Source organism: Ananas comosus, linkage group 12, assembly GCF_001540865.1.
Source record: "Ananas comosus cultivar F153 linkage group 12, ASM154086v1, whole genome shotgun sequence".
NCBI lineage: Eukaryota > Viridiplantae > Streptophyta > Magnoliopsida > Poales > Bromeliaceae > Ananas > Ananas comosus.
This window is the reverse complement of record NC_033632.1, coordinates 4457955-4474908: the sequence shown is the minus strand read 5'-3', so window position 1 is coordinate 4474908 and position 16954 is coordinate 4457955. Positions and strand designations below refer to the sequence as shown.

Sequence of the window (16954 nt, the reverse complement as noted above, 5' to 3'; positions counted from 1 at the left end):
TGAATATTTTAAGAGCCAAAGTTACTGTACTATAAGAAAAAAATATTTTGTTAATATGTTTCTATTATTTTGAAGAATATTTTCAGTATAAATTATAAGAAATAGAAGGAATAGTGATAGAATTGATGGAGTGGGCTAAATGCAATAATTTGACATATTGATCCGGTAACTTTGGGAAAAAAAAAATTAAAAAATCGAATATTTATAAAAGGATTTTCAGTAATTTAGTCAATAAATTAAATAATTTAGTTGAGCGATATAATNGTAACTTTGGGAAAAAAAAAATTAAAAAATCGAATATTTATAAAAGGATTTTCAGTAATTTAGTCAATAAATTAAATAATTTAGTTGAGCGATATCACTAAGAACGGGCCGAGCCCACGAGCCCGGTGCCTGGCGGGCCGGGCCGCAAGCCCACTACAAACGGGCTGGGCGGGGCTAGGCTGGTCAAGCCTGCAAGCCCACTACAACCGGGCCTGGCCCACTACAACACTGAAGAGCGGGCTGGGCCCGCAGGCGCGCTACAACCAGGCAGGGTCCACGAGGTCGCCCGCAAGCCCGCTACAACCCGGCTGGGCGGGCCTGGCCCGCACGCTCCCGAGATCGGTTCGGGTCCACGCGCACGGTGCCGGACGAGCCGGGTCGGAAAGCCCAAAACGAGAGGGCCGAGCCCACGCACCCGGTGCGGGGCGGCCCGGGCTCGGAAGCTTAAAACAAGAGGGCTAGGCCCACGCGCCTGTGAAGCCCAGAACGTTAGGGTCGAGACACACTACGAACGGGGCGGGGGGCGGAGGATCGCGAGCTTGATGTCGCAGCTCCGGAACCCGGCCTCCCCGAACACGCGGCTCACCACGGGGTCGTTGAGGATCGCGAGCACCAGTTGCTGCAGCTCCATCTTCACCTTCCTTCTCCACCGCGATGGCCCGCCGCATCTCCTCCCTCTCCGACAACGACGACGATGGCCATTTCAACAAGAAGAAGAGCGAGATGAAGCGGAAGCTGAAGAAGGATAAAATTTTCAATTCACCTTATTAATTAATCATGGTTAAGTATTTTAACTGTGGCTAACGAAATTTCTCTAAAAGTCCCTAACGGCATGGACATATATAAATATATTAAGATTTTTACAGAAATAATTTATGAAAGTTAAGTTTTGTAAAGATATATCTATAATTTATCATGTTTGCAGAGACTACTAGTTTACAATTAATCCTAAAAAATTCTACAATAGTTTACTTCCGCTAACGTGACAGGCTCTTATTACTTCTTTTTGCACAAATGTTATGACAATTATATATTGTACTCATTAATTACACCACATATATGGTAAGTTATATAAAAATATTATTTGTATTAAAAAACTTAATTTATCAAAAAATAATATTTTTATTATTTATATATATTCAACATTTCCTCTTACGGTTGAGATCGAAATCATTTCATTGATTCAAAATGTTCACTTGAATTAAATGAAATTTTTTTTTTAATAAGAGTATATAGCTCTGTGAAATAACGTGGGACATTCAATTTATTTATCTAAAGCTTAAGACACTACATATATATTTCGTATTTAACAATATGTAATATCGTTCTATTTTTAATCCCATTTACAAACAAATTAAATACACATTTATCTTAAAAAAAGAAAAAATACACACATTCGCACAGTCGCACTCGAACCATATAGTTCCCACACGCACCAATCAACCAAACAGCAAAGTAAATGTACCTTAATTAATTAATTAAGTAATAAATAAGGGTTAAATGAAAATTAAAGAGAAGATAATAAGGCATCTTTAGTTAATTAATCTTTCATTTAACGTATAAAATATAAGGCCAGTTTGTTGCTGAGGCTTAAATTGTGAAAGAATAGATTCAACAAATTTGAGGCCCAAATAAATGGTTTTTTTAAGCTCCAATAATTATTTTTATTTATTAAAAAAATTACAGAAAAAATTATTGAGCTTTTTTTCAATATGAAAAATATTTTGTCCACGGTAAATTTTTACAACAATTTATTTATAAGGTGTGACAAATATTTTTCATTATGTTTATTTTACATATTTCAAGTAGGACAGATGCAAAATATACTAGTATAGCATTTCGCATATATAATTTACTTTTATTTATTCCTCACATTTACAAACAAAAACTCATTTATCTCACAAGAGAGAGAGAGAGAGAGGAGAGGGGGAAAAAAAAAAAAAAATTCACACTCACCCAAACTTATATTTCTCACACCAACCACCCAATCAACTAACTAAACAACCCTTAATTAATTAATTAAGTAATTAAATAAGGGTTAAAATGCATCACACTCACTCGAAATTTCTTCTGTTTATCACTTAAACTTTAAAAGAAATTATACTTCTATCTAAACTTTCAAAATTTTATAATTGACAATTTAAATTTTATATTTGGGCAATTTAAAACGACTAATATTAACCAAATGATCGAGAAATAATAAAGTATAAATGCCGACAATGCAGAAGAGATTTTATTTATGTGAAGTTCAGTTTTATACTATAAAAATTATTGCTTGAGATTTATTTTTTATAAATTACATATGATAATTAATTTTGATTAATTTATGGCATTCATTCTCGATTAATTGGCTAATATCAATCGCTTTAAATTAATGAAATATAAATTCATGTAATTAATTATAAATTTTTGAAAATTTAGATGACCATATGCTAAAAGAATTGATGTTGTCAAAGTTATTCTTAATATCGTCAGAGCAAAAAAGTATGTATATTTGCTCTGACAATATCGGAATAGCTTTGTCAATATCAATTCCTGCATGCAAATTTATAGAAGTTCGGACCGCTCAGCTGCATTTAATCTGTAAAATTTAGGCGAGGAGCCAGAAATCCTTGTGGCGTTTGGTGGTGAGGAGGTATCCGCCGCCACGGCGGCCCTTGCGGCGCACGGCGAGGGCAGTGCAGGCGGCGTGGTGGACGCAGTAGTCGGCGACGGAGGAGGATCCGATCCTGGCGTTGCCGCCGCCGAAGTCGGCGCCGAGGGCCCACATCACGAGGAGACGCCACGTCAGCGCCGGCGATCGCCGCCGCGGGCCCCCCACGACGAGCAGCGACGCGCGCCGCCGCCCCGCTTCCTCCACGATGGTGGGTCCGCGATCCCGCCCTTCCACTAGGCACACCTCCACGTGGACCTATGGTTGTTCGCGGAGAATTTTTTTTTATTAATAATCTTAAAAAATACTATAATTATTATACAAATAATTTTTAAAACAATTTTATTTACGTAACGAAATCTATGCAGTGAATGAATTACTACTTTATAAATTCATCATTTCTTCAAAAAATTAGAACTAATTTTAGTGTTTAATACTTTACATCTTTTAAGTTTGGATTTAACAAATATATATATAAATTAGAATAAAAGTGATGAATTATTTATCGTTTTTAGAAAGCAGTGAATGATTCACCAATTTTATCGGCCTATTTTTACAAATACAAATTTTGAATATCTATTTTTATATTTAAAAATTTTTGTAGACTTAGTAACCCAAAAACTCTCTTGGAGGATCCATCAATATAACCTTAATTATTACTAAAAAGAAAAAATAAATGAAAAACAAAGTTAACCACGCAATTTAGTTCCCTGAGCTTTATACTTTTTTCACTTTGGTTCCTTTTTCTTTCTTCTTTTTTTTTTTTTCGGTCAATCTCAATAAAACTTTATCTGCTCATACAGATAACGATCATAATATGCTTTTAAATTTATGAAAGAATTTAATATGAGCGTAGTAAGGGTATATGTACAAAAAAAGAAAAATTGGAGATCAAAGTGAAAGAAAGATAAAGGTTAGGGATCTGATTGTGATAAAAAGAGTGAATTGAAGTTGGGGACCAAATTAAAAAAAAAATAGATAAAGGTTAGGGACTAATGTGACAAATATTGGTTGGTGTTCGATGTGACTGTTTTTGTCTATGTTAATATGTTTTCTAAAAACACAATTAATTAAAACAAATAGCAATGATTAGAAACTGATTAAAAAAACCCAAAAAAATTATCGGAAAAATGTTTGGGACCAATAATTTAATTCTAACACCTAAGTTCTTAATTTATGCAGACTATTTGACTCTCCTTAGTTGGGAAAAGTATTGCTTAATTTATAACACAAATTCAATTCACGTACTAGACACAACTAACATGTCGGGCAAATAATTTTATATGTACTAAATATGACTAAATAGAAAATGCGACTTAAACTCTACATTCCTAGTAATACAAAATAATACCCCAGCTAGTCCTATATAAACCTATATAAGATATAATAGGGCTAAATTTTTAACACGGCTTAAGAATTTTGGATAGCGGTTAGGTCCAAGAGGTTAAGAGAGTTAAGCATAGATGATCCACTAGAAAGCTGCGACGTCACAAATAATACCAGAGGCAATTACCAGCCGTAAGTGTTAAATGAGTCTCGGTTGAGCCAAGATTGTACAGCGGGAAGAGCGCGGCTCTCTCATGCTGTTAACTGTTGTGGGTGGAGCGTGGCTCTCCCAAATGTCAGTTTAGGCTAGCGAGATAAATCTTATATCGCCTGATACTTGTAAATCTGAGCCTGACACGAGCGAGGTTTTCATATTGTTAACTGTTGTGGGTAGAGCGCGGCTCCCCCAAATGTCGATTTAAGTTAGCGAGACAAGTCTCACATCACCTGATACTTGTAAGTCTAAGTCTGACGGGGACGTTGGGGCTTAAAAGGGGGAAGATTGTGAGACCCCTGATAGTCCTATATATATATGATATAATAAGGCTAAACTCTTAATCCGGCTTAAGTATTTTAGGTGGTAACTAGGTTCAAAAGATTAAGAGAGTTAAGCATGCTAGTACGGGAGTAGTCCTAGGATGGATGACCCTCTGAAAAGTTGGGGCGTCATAGATGATATCAGCGCCAATTACCAACCGGAAGTGTGAAATAAATCTCGACTGAGCCAGAATTGTACAGCGGAAAGAGCGAGACTTTCATGCTGTTGACTGTTGTGGGTAGGCATGGCTCCTCCACAAGATCAATTTAGACTAGTGGACAAGTCTCACATCGTTTGAAACTTGTAAATCTGAGCCTGACGGAAACATTAGGGCTTGAAAGGACGGCTTAAATATTTTGGATGGTGGCTAGGCCAAATAGGTTAACAGAATTAAACGTGCTAGGACGGGAGTAATTCTAGGATAGATGACTCTCTGGAAAGCTGGGGCATCTCAAAAGGTCTCAGATCCAATCAAAAGTTTAAGTTGTTAAGGTAAAAATACCCATCATATTATATACGGATTAAAATTTTATTTTATATTTGTTATGGAACTATTACTCTTAAGATCTGTAATTTCACATGATTGGGATTGAGATATGTGATGAAATAGATGGCTAATGGTGTTGGGTAATTAAGTAGTTTAGCAGTTTCGAAAAATGATCGTTAAGAGAATTGGAAATTAGTGAAATCAAAATCATCGTGACAAAACGCTATCTAATTAACCATGTAAAAATTAACAATTAAAAGACATAATTTTATAAAAAGTTACTTTGAGAATTTGCTTAGGACTAATTATTTTTACATAAACTTCAAATTACTTTTTAATATAAAACAAGATCCACCAACCTGAACCTGCTAAATAGTTAAGAGGGCCCTGGAAAAGTTGGACACAAAGCTGAATGGTCAGAGGAGGGGGGTTAAAAAAAAAGAAAAAGAAAAAGAAAAAAGGTAAAGAGGGGTACTATGTGTTGAGATGTCATGTGTTCTTATGATGCCCACACAGATAATGTGGTTGGCAAAATTGAAGACATATCCACTACCTATCCACAGTTTAATTTGCATGAAAATTGCTCATGCTTCATAAGAAAAACTTATTGTTAAAGGGCGAGGTCTCAATCCAAAAGCGTAAGCTGTTAGAGCACAGATTCATAAAGTCTACGTATTAATACGTAATGGAGATTCAATTCATATACTAGGCGCAAGTAGCGTAAATACCAGATTAAAGTGCTCGGGCTCAGTCCCAAAGCTCTATACTATATACAGATCAAAATTTTATTTGTATCCAATATAGAACTATTATTCTTGCCTCTTATGATTTTACAAAACTCGATGTTAGAAAATAGACACATGCTAACTATACTTTGCGCAATTGGCTAAGGACTTGTTAGTATTCGAGATTCTAAGTTCGAAACTTAGTTGTTTTACATTTTATATTGTCAATATATATCTTTTGGCCTGTTTCCTATTAAAGTGGTATCATATAATTAATTTTTATCTTTTACTTCAGCTAAAATTTTCTAGACATTTGCTAGATGCTCACAATATTTTAATAATTTGTAATGTGTAATTAATTAATTTATGCTCATCAAAATAAAAATTAAATAGTAATTTATTTACTTCACAATTAATTTATGAAAACGAGGAATGGTGACATGGAATGCTTAATCACCTCAGGCCTCTTCGTTTGGCAAATGCTCTTCATGGCGTAGAGAAGTTGGTAATCCTTTGGACCTCTCTCCTTTTCACACTGCTTATCTGCGCACCGTAAAAATAAATAAATAAATAATAAATAAATAACACAGCTAGAATTTATTTTTCCATACGTAATTAGAACCCATAAATCATAAATAAACTTAATATTATCTGAAAGATCGGTGTAATAGAAAATAGTTCAAATGTAACCTTAAAACCATTTTGATGTGACCTCGTCGAAATTGGCTTATTAGACTCATGTGTAGCCTCTCATCGGACCGCCCTCGCACGGATATTAAAGCATTGGTGGGGAATTTACAATAAATCTTGCGGATCTCAGGGCGTGACGTATAATTTTAATTTTATTCGAATCGGACGGTTCTAGAAATAATTTTAACTGGTCTTTTCGGAAGCAGAGAATAGAAGAGAATAGAAAATAATAATAATAATAATAATAATAATCTACTCTTTTACTATTTAGATTAAAAGAAAATAAAAAAAAGAAGAAAATGGGCTTTTTCCTCTTTTCTCTTCCACTCTTGAAGGATAAAAAAAAAAAAAAAAAAAAAAAAAGACTACTATGAAAATCATTTTCTCCTGCATTCTTTTAATTTCCTTGCCTCTCCTCAACAAGTTTAGATCTCAAACGCGATAAAATATTTTATTTTCTGATTAATTTCTCCTTTTTTTTTTCCCTCCATCTAATTAAACGGCATGTAAAATAAATAGAATTAATCTTGCTTCCGTATTTTTTGTAAAACTCGCTAATTTCTTATTTATCCTTTATTTTAAATACATTCCTAAAAATTTCTTTTTTTTCCTACACATCTTTAATTAATTTTTACAGAAGAACATACTTAATTAAGAACTTGAGAATTTTATAACGATAATCGACAATTTTTTCTAAAAATAAATAAAAAAAAATGTAAAAAATTTGTGTATATAATATATATAATATAATAAATATATATATATATATATATATATATGTAAATGTAATGTGCACACCAGTACTTCTGCTTGGGAGGCTTGACGACGTCGAGGAGGAGGAGGCTGTCGTGGCTCTGCACGGCGTGCGAGAGCGCCCACAGCACGCGCCGTCTTCGCGTCGGGGCTGCGGTCGACGGCCACCATCACCACCTCGGCGTCCTCCTTTTCGCCTCCTTGTCGCCGCATCCGCATCGTCGCGTCTGATACTCTTTTTCGGCCTCGCGTCGCCGCATGCGAGTGTCGGCAGCCTGACATGAATCGGGTTTTTTCCCGACGCCGGCCTCTGCTGTTGCTGCCGCCGCCGCTGCCGCCGTTGCTGCAGCTGCAGCTGCAGCTGGTGGTCTAATCCTTATTCGGGTGGCGACTCCGCTTAAGCAGAAGCTCGGGAGTTTAGCACTAGCTCTACCCATGATCTTAGATTAATTGGTAATGATAAAGATGATGAGAGTATATATATATATATATAGAGAGAGAGAGAGAGAGAGAGAGAGAGAGAGTGTGTTAAGCTAGAATGCTATCAGTGCCAAATGAGCTCTGCTGTCATTCAATTATTTTTTATGATGACGCCTCCAAATTGACGATCAGTATTATTGGATATGATCTATATATATCATTTGAAATAATTAAAAATTAAATTTTATATTTTTTCGATATCTTTCTTTTGTCCATCAAGTGAATATAAAAATAAGCAACTGAAAATAAATATACAAGATCATGAGTATAAATCTTATTTTAAATTATTTAAAAAACTTTCTAACCAGAATTTAATTGATTTGAATATCTTTACGAGCAATACTATTTATATACCTTTTTTGTAGTTATAAAGTTTAGGACAATTGCGTACGGCATTTTGCAAAAATAACGTATATTCTTATAAAACTCAAGTGATTATATTCGTTTCTTTGAAATCCTTCAGTCTGTAAATATATTATTTAGTAAAAAAATAATTAGCTGCAGTTAAATAAATCTCGTAATCTTTCTCTCCCTCTCCTTTATGTCCATGGCGGTGGTGAGATCTACAACAACGACAGCGTCGAAGATGAGGCCCTCAACCGCAGCGTAGATGAAATGCGCCGTGTGATTGGTTGGAAAGACGAGAGACTAGAGAGAAAAAGATTAGTTTTGTAGGCATAAATTTGTAAGGATAAAATGATCATGTCACAGTGAATCAAATAACAAGAATAAATATAAATATATCAGATCTTTTGGAGAAATATATTTTCAAATCATAAAATTTTTAGAGGAATAAATATAATTATTTAAGGTTTGTATAGTTTTATCTGCTATGCTCCACCTTTGTGTGAAGCCGTATAAAATTATAAGCCTAAAGTTCACACCAAGAAATTTCATGATCTTATTAATCTAGTGTTCTTATTAATGTTTTTTTATTTTCTGAAAACAATAAAATTTATGAATCCTTGGTTATTTGAATGTACATCCCTACACACTTAGCATTTTTTCATAAAAAATTCGGAAGTGGAGGATCGTTCAGGGTAGAGATGTCAATGGATACGGATATTCGAAATTTTATTTGAACCCGAATTGAACGGAGTGGATTTATCCGACACTAAATAGATATAGTTTCGAATATGGATATCAAAAACGAAAATCCGACAAATTTGAATTCGAATATGAATTTTGATTGTATATGATCCAAACCCAAATCCGACCCGAATCTGAAATTATTCTATGTTATATATAATATACATATAAATGTTTGATGTTACATTTAAATTTGTATTTTAAAAATTTAGATTTAATGTAATATATTTTGAAACACTGTAAAGAGAAATAATTATTTCGGATTCAGATTTTCGGGTTCGGGTTTAGATTCGGATTTCGAATTTTTGGTCGGACTCAGATTTGGATATAAATTTTTAAAAATTCATAAAATTTGAATTCGGGATCAAATTTCGAGTTTGATAGTCAGATTCGGATTTAGATTTTTCAAAATCCGTCCCAAATCCAACGGAAAACGAAAGTTAAGGAACTTATTTCAAATTGGCTGATTGACGAGGGGTCTTTGTACATTTTCACCTTTTTCCTCACTGAGTGGTTTTTTTTTTTTTTTTTTTTTTTTTTTNTGCATCCAATTCAACGACTTACAAATTTTTTTATTATATAACTGATCTTATAAAAAATTTAAATATAAAAATAATTCTATATTGTTAACATAGACATCATATTGAACAATAGAAGAAGATCAACTAAATATTTTATATAAATATAATAAATTATTTACCATGTGTTATGTATTATTTTTGAATAGTATAAACTATTTACCGTATTTATACAAAATATTTTTATTAATTTTTTCCGGCATTGCATTTACATAACAGCTTAGGATTATTCTATAATTATAAGTTAAATATTTTAAAGAGGCTAAATATAAAAAAAAAAAACCTATGGTATTTAATAATCATGTTCAATTTCAATGTTTATTTTTTATAGGATTTTTTTTTACATAAATATTTGATGGTTGAATTATTTATAAGTATGTACTACGGCACAAAATGTTTTCTTTTTTCTTTTTTATTTATTTATTTTTTGTGAACATATATGGTCTCTATTTCTCAACGCGGAAGGGAAAGATTGATAAATTCACGCCCCTTTTTTTTTATGCAGTGGGCCCATGGTTATCACTTTAATTAAGATAATCATAATGGTGTGTTGATAAAAGTGAAGGCATGGTCTCATGATGAGTTGTTGTGATTGCAACCCAAAATATAAAAAAAAAATTAATCTCTCAAAATATGATTTTAAAATAGCCTTAACATACCGACTGTACATAGCATAAGTGGCAAAGGATTTGATGGTTGGTATATGAGGTTTCAAGCGTGACGGATTAAAAAATAGGAAAAACTTCAAATACACCCCTTGTGGTTTTACTTTTTCTCACTTTACTACCATGTGGTTTAAAGTGTATCAAGTTAGTACTTTGTGGTTTTGCACTTTTTTACTTTAGTACCCTGTGGTTTAAAGTGTATCAAGTTAGTACTCTGTGGTTTCGCACTTTATCACTTTAGTATCCTGTGGTTTAAAGGATATTAATTTGATAAAAAAATAAAATCACAGTGTACTAACTTGATATAAAAATAAAACCACAGAGTACTAACTAGATATATTTTAAACCACAGGGTACTAAGGTGATAAAGTGAGAAACCACATGGTACTAACTTGATACACTTTAAACGACAGGGTACTAAAATAAAAAAGTGCGAAACCACATGGGAGGTTTTTAAAGTTTTTCCACAAAATTAAAAAATATATCCCATAATCCGCCCTACCTCGTAAACCGCCTCTCGTCGACGCGTCAAATCCGCCGCTCTAACTAACATTTTTTATAAAATTATAATATATTAATATTTTGTAAAATATAAATTAATAATTTTTAATAATATTATATATATAATTAACAACATTAATTATAAAAATTAAGAATATCAATCACAATTCAAAGCAAAATACAAAAATTTCAAATACATGAGAAATGAGAGCACTAAATTATTTGTATTTTTGACTTTTTTATAAATATATTATTTTTAGAAATATTTTTTTAAAATATAAATAATTTTTGGGGCCGAGGGATCATAATGGAACGGATTCGGGGCAGATTCAGGGCAGGTCAAAGTTTTCCCCTTTTTTGCCCCGAATTCATCTCGGATCATAAAAATTACCTCCTGAATCCGTTTATTTTCTCTCCTTTACTGCTCTATTCGAAACGAATCGGGACAGGAGCTCCACAAATCCGGATCCGTTTGCATCCCTAATGCTACCTATCTCTAAAAAAAAAAAAAAAAACCTTAACAATCTCGTTCAAGCATACAATAAAGAACACATCATAATATTTAGGCGCTTAATTAGATCAGACTTTCTTTGTACTATATTATTGAAAAGATTAATCTACAAATCAAGAAACAGATACTAAGATAGTTTTAGCACTTTGATCGGAGAATGGTCGAACAATGCCATATGCAGTATTAATATAGTGATATCAAAATAAAAATTTGATGACGACCGTCCTGACCGTGAGAATCTTATTTGTCATTTAACACGAAAAATATACGAATCTCAAAACCGTATGAACAGTAAATAAGATGGTTTGATATCGGGTTCGATCATATAATTTTAAATTAGGTTGATGATCCAAGAACAATCTTAATAATAAGTAGTGTGACAATTTGGGAGAAAAATCAGGATGTTGAATATTTATCTTCCAAAAATTTAATTTAGTTAAGTTCATAAATTACAGAGTACTACACAATAATGTAGGGAGCCAAAGTAGGGGACAGAGAATATTTCGGACCTGCAGTTTCAAAACTAAAGCAGCTTGATTTCAGGACGTCAGCTGTACGCTGGGATTGATAGCAAATTTTGGTAAATAAATACAAAATTTATCTGAATTATAAAGTATTTTGATTTAGTTATTTAATTTTTTAAAGCTTTGATTTTACTATTTAATCTTTCAATTTGTTTGATTTGAATCAATCAACGGTACTTTGATTTCAAATTTTGATTGCGCCGTTTATCTTTAGGGATTTAGTTAAATTAGTATATTTTACGTAATTTTTGCAACTATGAATTTATTAAAATAAATAATTAGCTTAAATTTTAAAGTCAAAGTATTGTTGAATAACTGATATCAAACAAATTGATAGATTAGATAGTAAAGTCAGAATTTTAAAAGATGAATAACTAAATCAAAATGGTTCATAATTCAGATAAATTCTAAACATTTTAGTTTATGGCGAGTTGCAATTATAATTTCGTTTTTCAGAAAAATTGAAAAACTGAAAAAGAGTCGAAGATCATGACTGAATTTCTAAAAAAATTCAAAACTTGAAAAATAAAGTTCAGATTGAATCAGATTTTCAAGTAAATTAGATTACATGTGAAAATTGCTTCTCTTTTGCTGGGTTCCTCTAATTCTATTATTTGTCTAACAAAAAATGAATAATATAAAAGTTAAAAATGTAAGAAATAGGTTAATATTTTAATAATTATTATTATTATTTTATAATTGACTTGGATTACACCATTTTTGATACTATGGCAAATTTCTCCTTATGAAATCAAACGTTGATAAACCGAACCCCTTTTGTCTAATTTATTTTAATTTGTTCTATCACCAAAATCATCGTCCGTTTTAATCTGCAACTCTCTACTCTGAATTCGGATTTTATAAAAGAGTAAACTCTGATATCCACATCACATCTCTGATATCCACATCGCATCGACATCGCTAAAATCCAAATTAATGCATTGTGCAAATCAAATTATCGCAGCTTAAATATTTCTCTCTCTCTCTCTATAGCATATATTTCAAATTAGAAGTTTTTTTGAAATTTAAATTTAAGCTATTATTTAAAACTTTAGACATAAATTTAAATTTAAATTTCAGAACTTTAAGTGTGAAGTCGTTGTAGTATAGTGGTGAGTATTCCCGCCTGTCACGCGGGTGACCCGGGTTCGATCCCCGGCAACGGCGTAATTAAGTTTTTTAACATTTTAATTTTGAATTAATTGATTTTTAAATTTGATTTAATGATAATCATCATATATGTCTAACAAAATTTTATATTTAATTTTGACATTTTAATTTAATAATAACTATCTATATCTAAAATTAAAAAATAGTAATACTTATTTAATAATTTACTTTATGAGCATATACTCCAACTCGAGTTTAGTTCAATTATTTTATTCATTTCAATTATTTTTTGGTTTTAATTTTAATTTGATGTTAGTCACGATTATTTTTAATTTAATTTCAATTTTAATTAATAATAATCATCTATATCTGAAACCAAGTTTAGTTGATAGGGTTTTAACAACTACTAATTGTAATTATAATTTTATATAATAGTCAATATCTTAACTGAGTTTAGTGGATGGTGTCTAAATTAACGTATTTGGAGTTCGTTTATAGAGTTTAATTCCTAAGGTAGCGTTTGGATCGGGAACAAGGGGGGGAATAAGCTCTTGTTCCCCCCTTTGTTCCTAAACGGTATGTTTGGTTCCCGGGAACAGTAGTTCCCGAAAATCTGGAACAAGCTGGTATAAAGCTGGAACTGTTATTTCACCTGTTTCGTGGAACAAGCTTGTTCCTCGATGAGAACAAGGTTAATTAAAATCTAAATTTAATTTTAATGACAGTAAATTATTAATTAATCTAATTAATATATTTAAATTATTATTTATTGCTTTAATAATTAAATAATTAATTAATTTATTATTTATAATTAATTATTAATAATTAGATAATTATTATTATATTATTTATAATTAATTATTAATAAATTAAATTATTATTATTATATTATTTATTAATCATGTATTTATTAATAATTATTATTCTTAATAATTAGATAACGATATTATTATTAATTTATTATTTAAATTAATTATTTAATAATTAATAATAATAATTATTATTTATTATATAATTATTATAATTATGTATTCTTAATAATTAGATAATCGATATTATTATTAATTTATTATTTATAAATAATTATTAATAATAATTATTATTTATTAATAAATATTAATTTAATTATTATTAATAATTAGAAAATCAATATTATTATAATTATTATTTATAATTAATAATAAGAATAATTAATAATTACTATTATTTATTAATAATTAATAATATATAATAATTATTTTATTAATTAGATAATCAATATTATTAATTTATTATTTATAAACTAATTATTAAATTAATAAGATATTATTATTTTATAATTAATTAATTAATAATTAATTTATTATTTACTTTTAAGTAATATTTTGATGTTAACTAATTGCATAATATAATTTTAATTTCAAATTATAACTCTTATTCCTCTTGTTCCAATCTAACCATTCAAACACTATTTACCTTATTCCTAGGAACAACTCAATTTTTCATCCAAACGCAAAATTGGTCTGGTTCCTGCTTATATCTGAACTTGTACTTATCCCTGGAACTAGCAGTTTTTATTTATACCCGAACCAAACGCAGCCTAAAAATATATCTTTTTTTAAATATTTTTTACTTTTTGACTTTACTTGGAAGGAGGTCATTTTTTTATATAAATATTATCATGTTTCACGGCGACATATATGATTTCTATAAAGAAAAGCTTATTTGTTTATATAAATATTATCATTTTTCACTGCGACATATAAGATTTCTATAATTCTACTAGCAGGCGGAAAAATATATCTCCACTTTTTGTAATAGCTTTAGGCGGTCCTTAATACCAAATCAGCTCTAAGACTATGCTCAGTTCAGTATAGAAGAGGTAAAAAATTTAAGTTGACAATAGTTAAAATAAAGAGTTAAAAATGTATCGTAACTTACTTGGACTATGAACTACTTTAAGCCTTAGTTTGGGATTGAGGTCTATCTAACGCTATTAAATAAAATGAAATTAAGAAAAAAAGCATATAGAGATATGTTTCTGCGTTCTCCGGTGGGACCGCAGAAAATATATCGTAACCAACTCATCGCGATATACAGAACGCAATATTATGTATAAAAACAAACAGGATATTTTTTCAACGTACTTTCTCACCGCACGTAACGCAATCTCTTCGTAATCTCAAATGAAACCTAAGTCAATTATCCGACCTTCAAACATAAGTATTAAAATTTTTAATTTTCACAATTTTTTATATTTTGTTCTCTTTGCTTTAACTTTTAATGGTTGGATATTTTATCTGAGTCAGGGTCGGAATCCGTACATAAAAATTGTTGTGGCTTCTACCCACCAAAGGATCAAATCAGGGTCAGGTCCAAGTAGGGTATAGACATAAGATATTTGGATTTATACTTGAAACTTTAATGGAAAATTTTATTTTTAATATACTATCAATTTTTAATCAGATTCATATTGAGTCCAATCAGATACAGGATATTGAGTATTTTCCACATGTATAAACTTTATTGAAAAACACTAGTTAAATAATAAAAAAACAAAATGAGTCCCTAATATAGCTTATTGAGCGTTTCTATTAAGTTGTTTTCAACTATTTTATTTATTTATTTATTTACTATATTTAGTTTTTTTTTTTCATTTCCAAACAGGTCAAGTATATGCTTTTGAAATTTTCAATTAGCCATTAAAATATCTGCCTACTTTTATTTAAAGTTATAAATGTATTACTTATAACATAGATATTAAAAGATGGAACAATGTCTTCGAATAAAAACATAAAGGACGTATTTACTTTGCCTCATTTTCATCCAAAATCAGAATCGGAATGAACGAATTCCTTTATAGGTGTTTGGCATGCGAGAGTCTTATTTCGATTTTGATTTTCAGATGAATAAAAATTTTCTAATCATCATTTTTTCCAATCTGGCTCAGGAAGTCTGATTGGAAGTTAAAATTCAAGCAAAAAGAATGTATTTTATAAAAATATCTCAATTATTTTTTAATATTTTTTATTTAAAATTTAATTTAATTTTTTGACTTTAATTTTTAATTAAAATATAAATTTAAATTTAGAAATTAAAATTTTAATTCTAGATTAAATTAAATTAAAATATAAATTCAATCAAGCATTTTGAATTTGATATATAAATTTAATAGTAATTTTGAATTTGAATCAAATCAAAAATTAATTTTATATTTTGAATTGTCCACTCAATTTTAAATTTTATTTTTTTAAAAAAATAAAAATTTTGGCTTATCATTTTAATAGTTTGATGCAAATTTTTACCATTTGACATTTAGTTTGAATTTAAATTATGAATTTAATTTTATGTTTTGAGGTGCAAACTCAATTCAAATTATTTTCACATTTTATATTTTAATTTTAAATATTTTTTGATAATAAAAAATTTTTAAAGCATAAATCAACCACACCAATTCCAATTGTTTATCTGAAACAAACATATTGGAAGATTTTATCATTCCGTTTTAAATTCCAGTCCATTTCGATTTTCATTCCGGTTTCATTCTCATTTTGAACCAAGCACACTCTAATATAAAAAGAGAAACTTTGAGTAGAATATAGTATAGTTTAATTAAACCTTAAAGAAAACTTAAGAGTGTCCAATCAAATTATAGAGTATCCAATTAATAAAAGTTGAAAAAACATGCAACTACTAAAAAAATAACATATAAGTTTATCACCTTTTTTTTTTTAAATAAGATAGTAAAAAATATAATAAAAAAATCATAGACTTAATTTTGTTATAAATTAAGTCTTGTTGTAACTCAACTTTTTTTTTATAACCCCGTAATTGATTCTTCCTAGCCGATGACAAGTTAATTTATTAGAGGAAAAAAGAGCTAAAAAATAATAAAAAAATTTACTATCATAAATTCTTCTTACATTTTTTTTTCTTTATTTAGTATAGAAACTTTTGGTGGAATTAATATATAAAAAAAAGAACTTATAAAACACTGTGAATTTTAAAATGACTATCTAATTTTTTAAAATTGTTAATTTTACTGTTCAAATTTTTATTTTGTTTGACTTGAATTAGTTAA

The 16954-nt window shown here is 30.0% G+C and overlaps 1 protein-coding gene and 1 non-coding gene across 2 annotated transcripts; one reads left to right on the top strand and one right to left on the bottom strand.

The window, feature by feature from the left end:
* On the bottom strand, positions 2089–7873 carry LOC109718494. The gene is made up of 3 exons (XM_020244746.1): positions 7717–7873; positions 6451–6536; positions 2089–3175 (listed from the first exon to the last, which is right to left on the bottom strand). Exons 1-3 carry the CDS (start codon positions 7871–7873, stop codon positions 2855–2857), a joined length of 564 nt encoding a protein of 187 aa, XP_020100335.1. The 3' UTR covers positions 2089–2854.
* TRNAD-GUC lies at positions 12880–12951 on the top strand. The gene has a single exon. It is a non-coding gene; the product is annotated as a tRNA-Asp (tRNA).

Bases quoted from the DNA above. Each gene is read 5' to 3' on its own strand.
- LOC109718494 (XM_020244746.1), bottom strand. From the start codon at position 7,873: ATGGGTAGAGCTAGTGCTAAACTCCCGAGCTTCTGCTTAAGCGGAGTC. The intron at 6,537-7,716 runs GTCAGGCTGCCG...TACGGTGCGCAG, and splicing joins CGGGAAAAAACCCGATTCAT to ATAAGCAGTGTGAAAAGGAG. The intron at 3,176-6,450 runs GTGATTAAGCAT...GAACAACCATAG, and splicing joins GCCAAACGAAGAGGCCTGAG to GTCCACGTGGAGGTGTGCCT.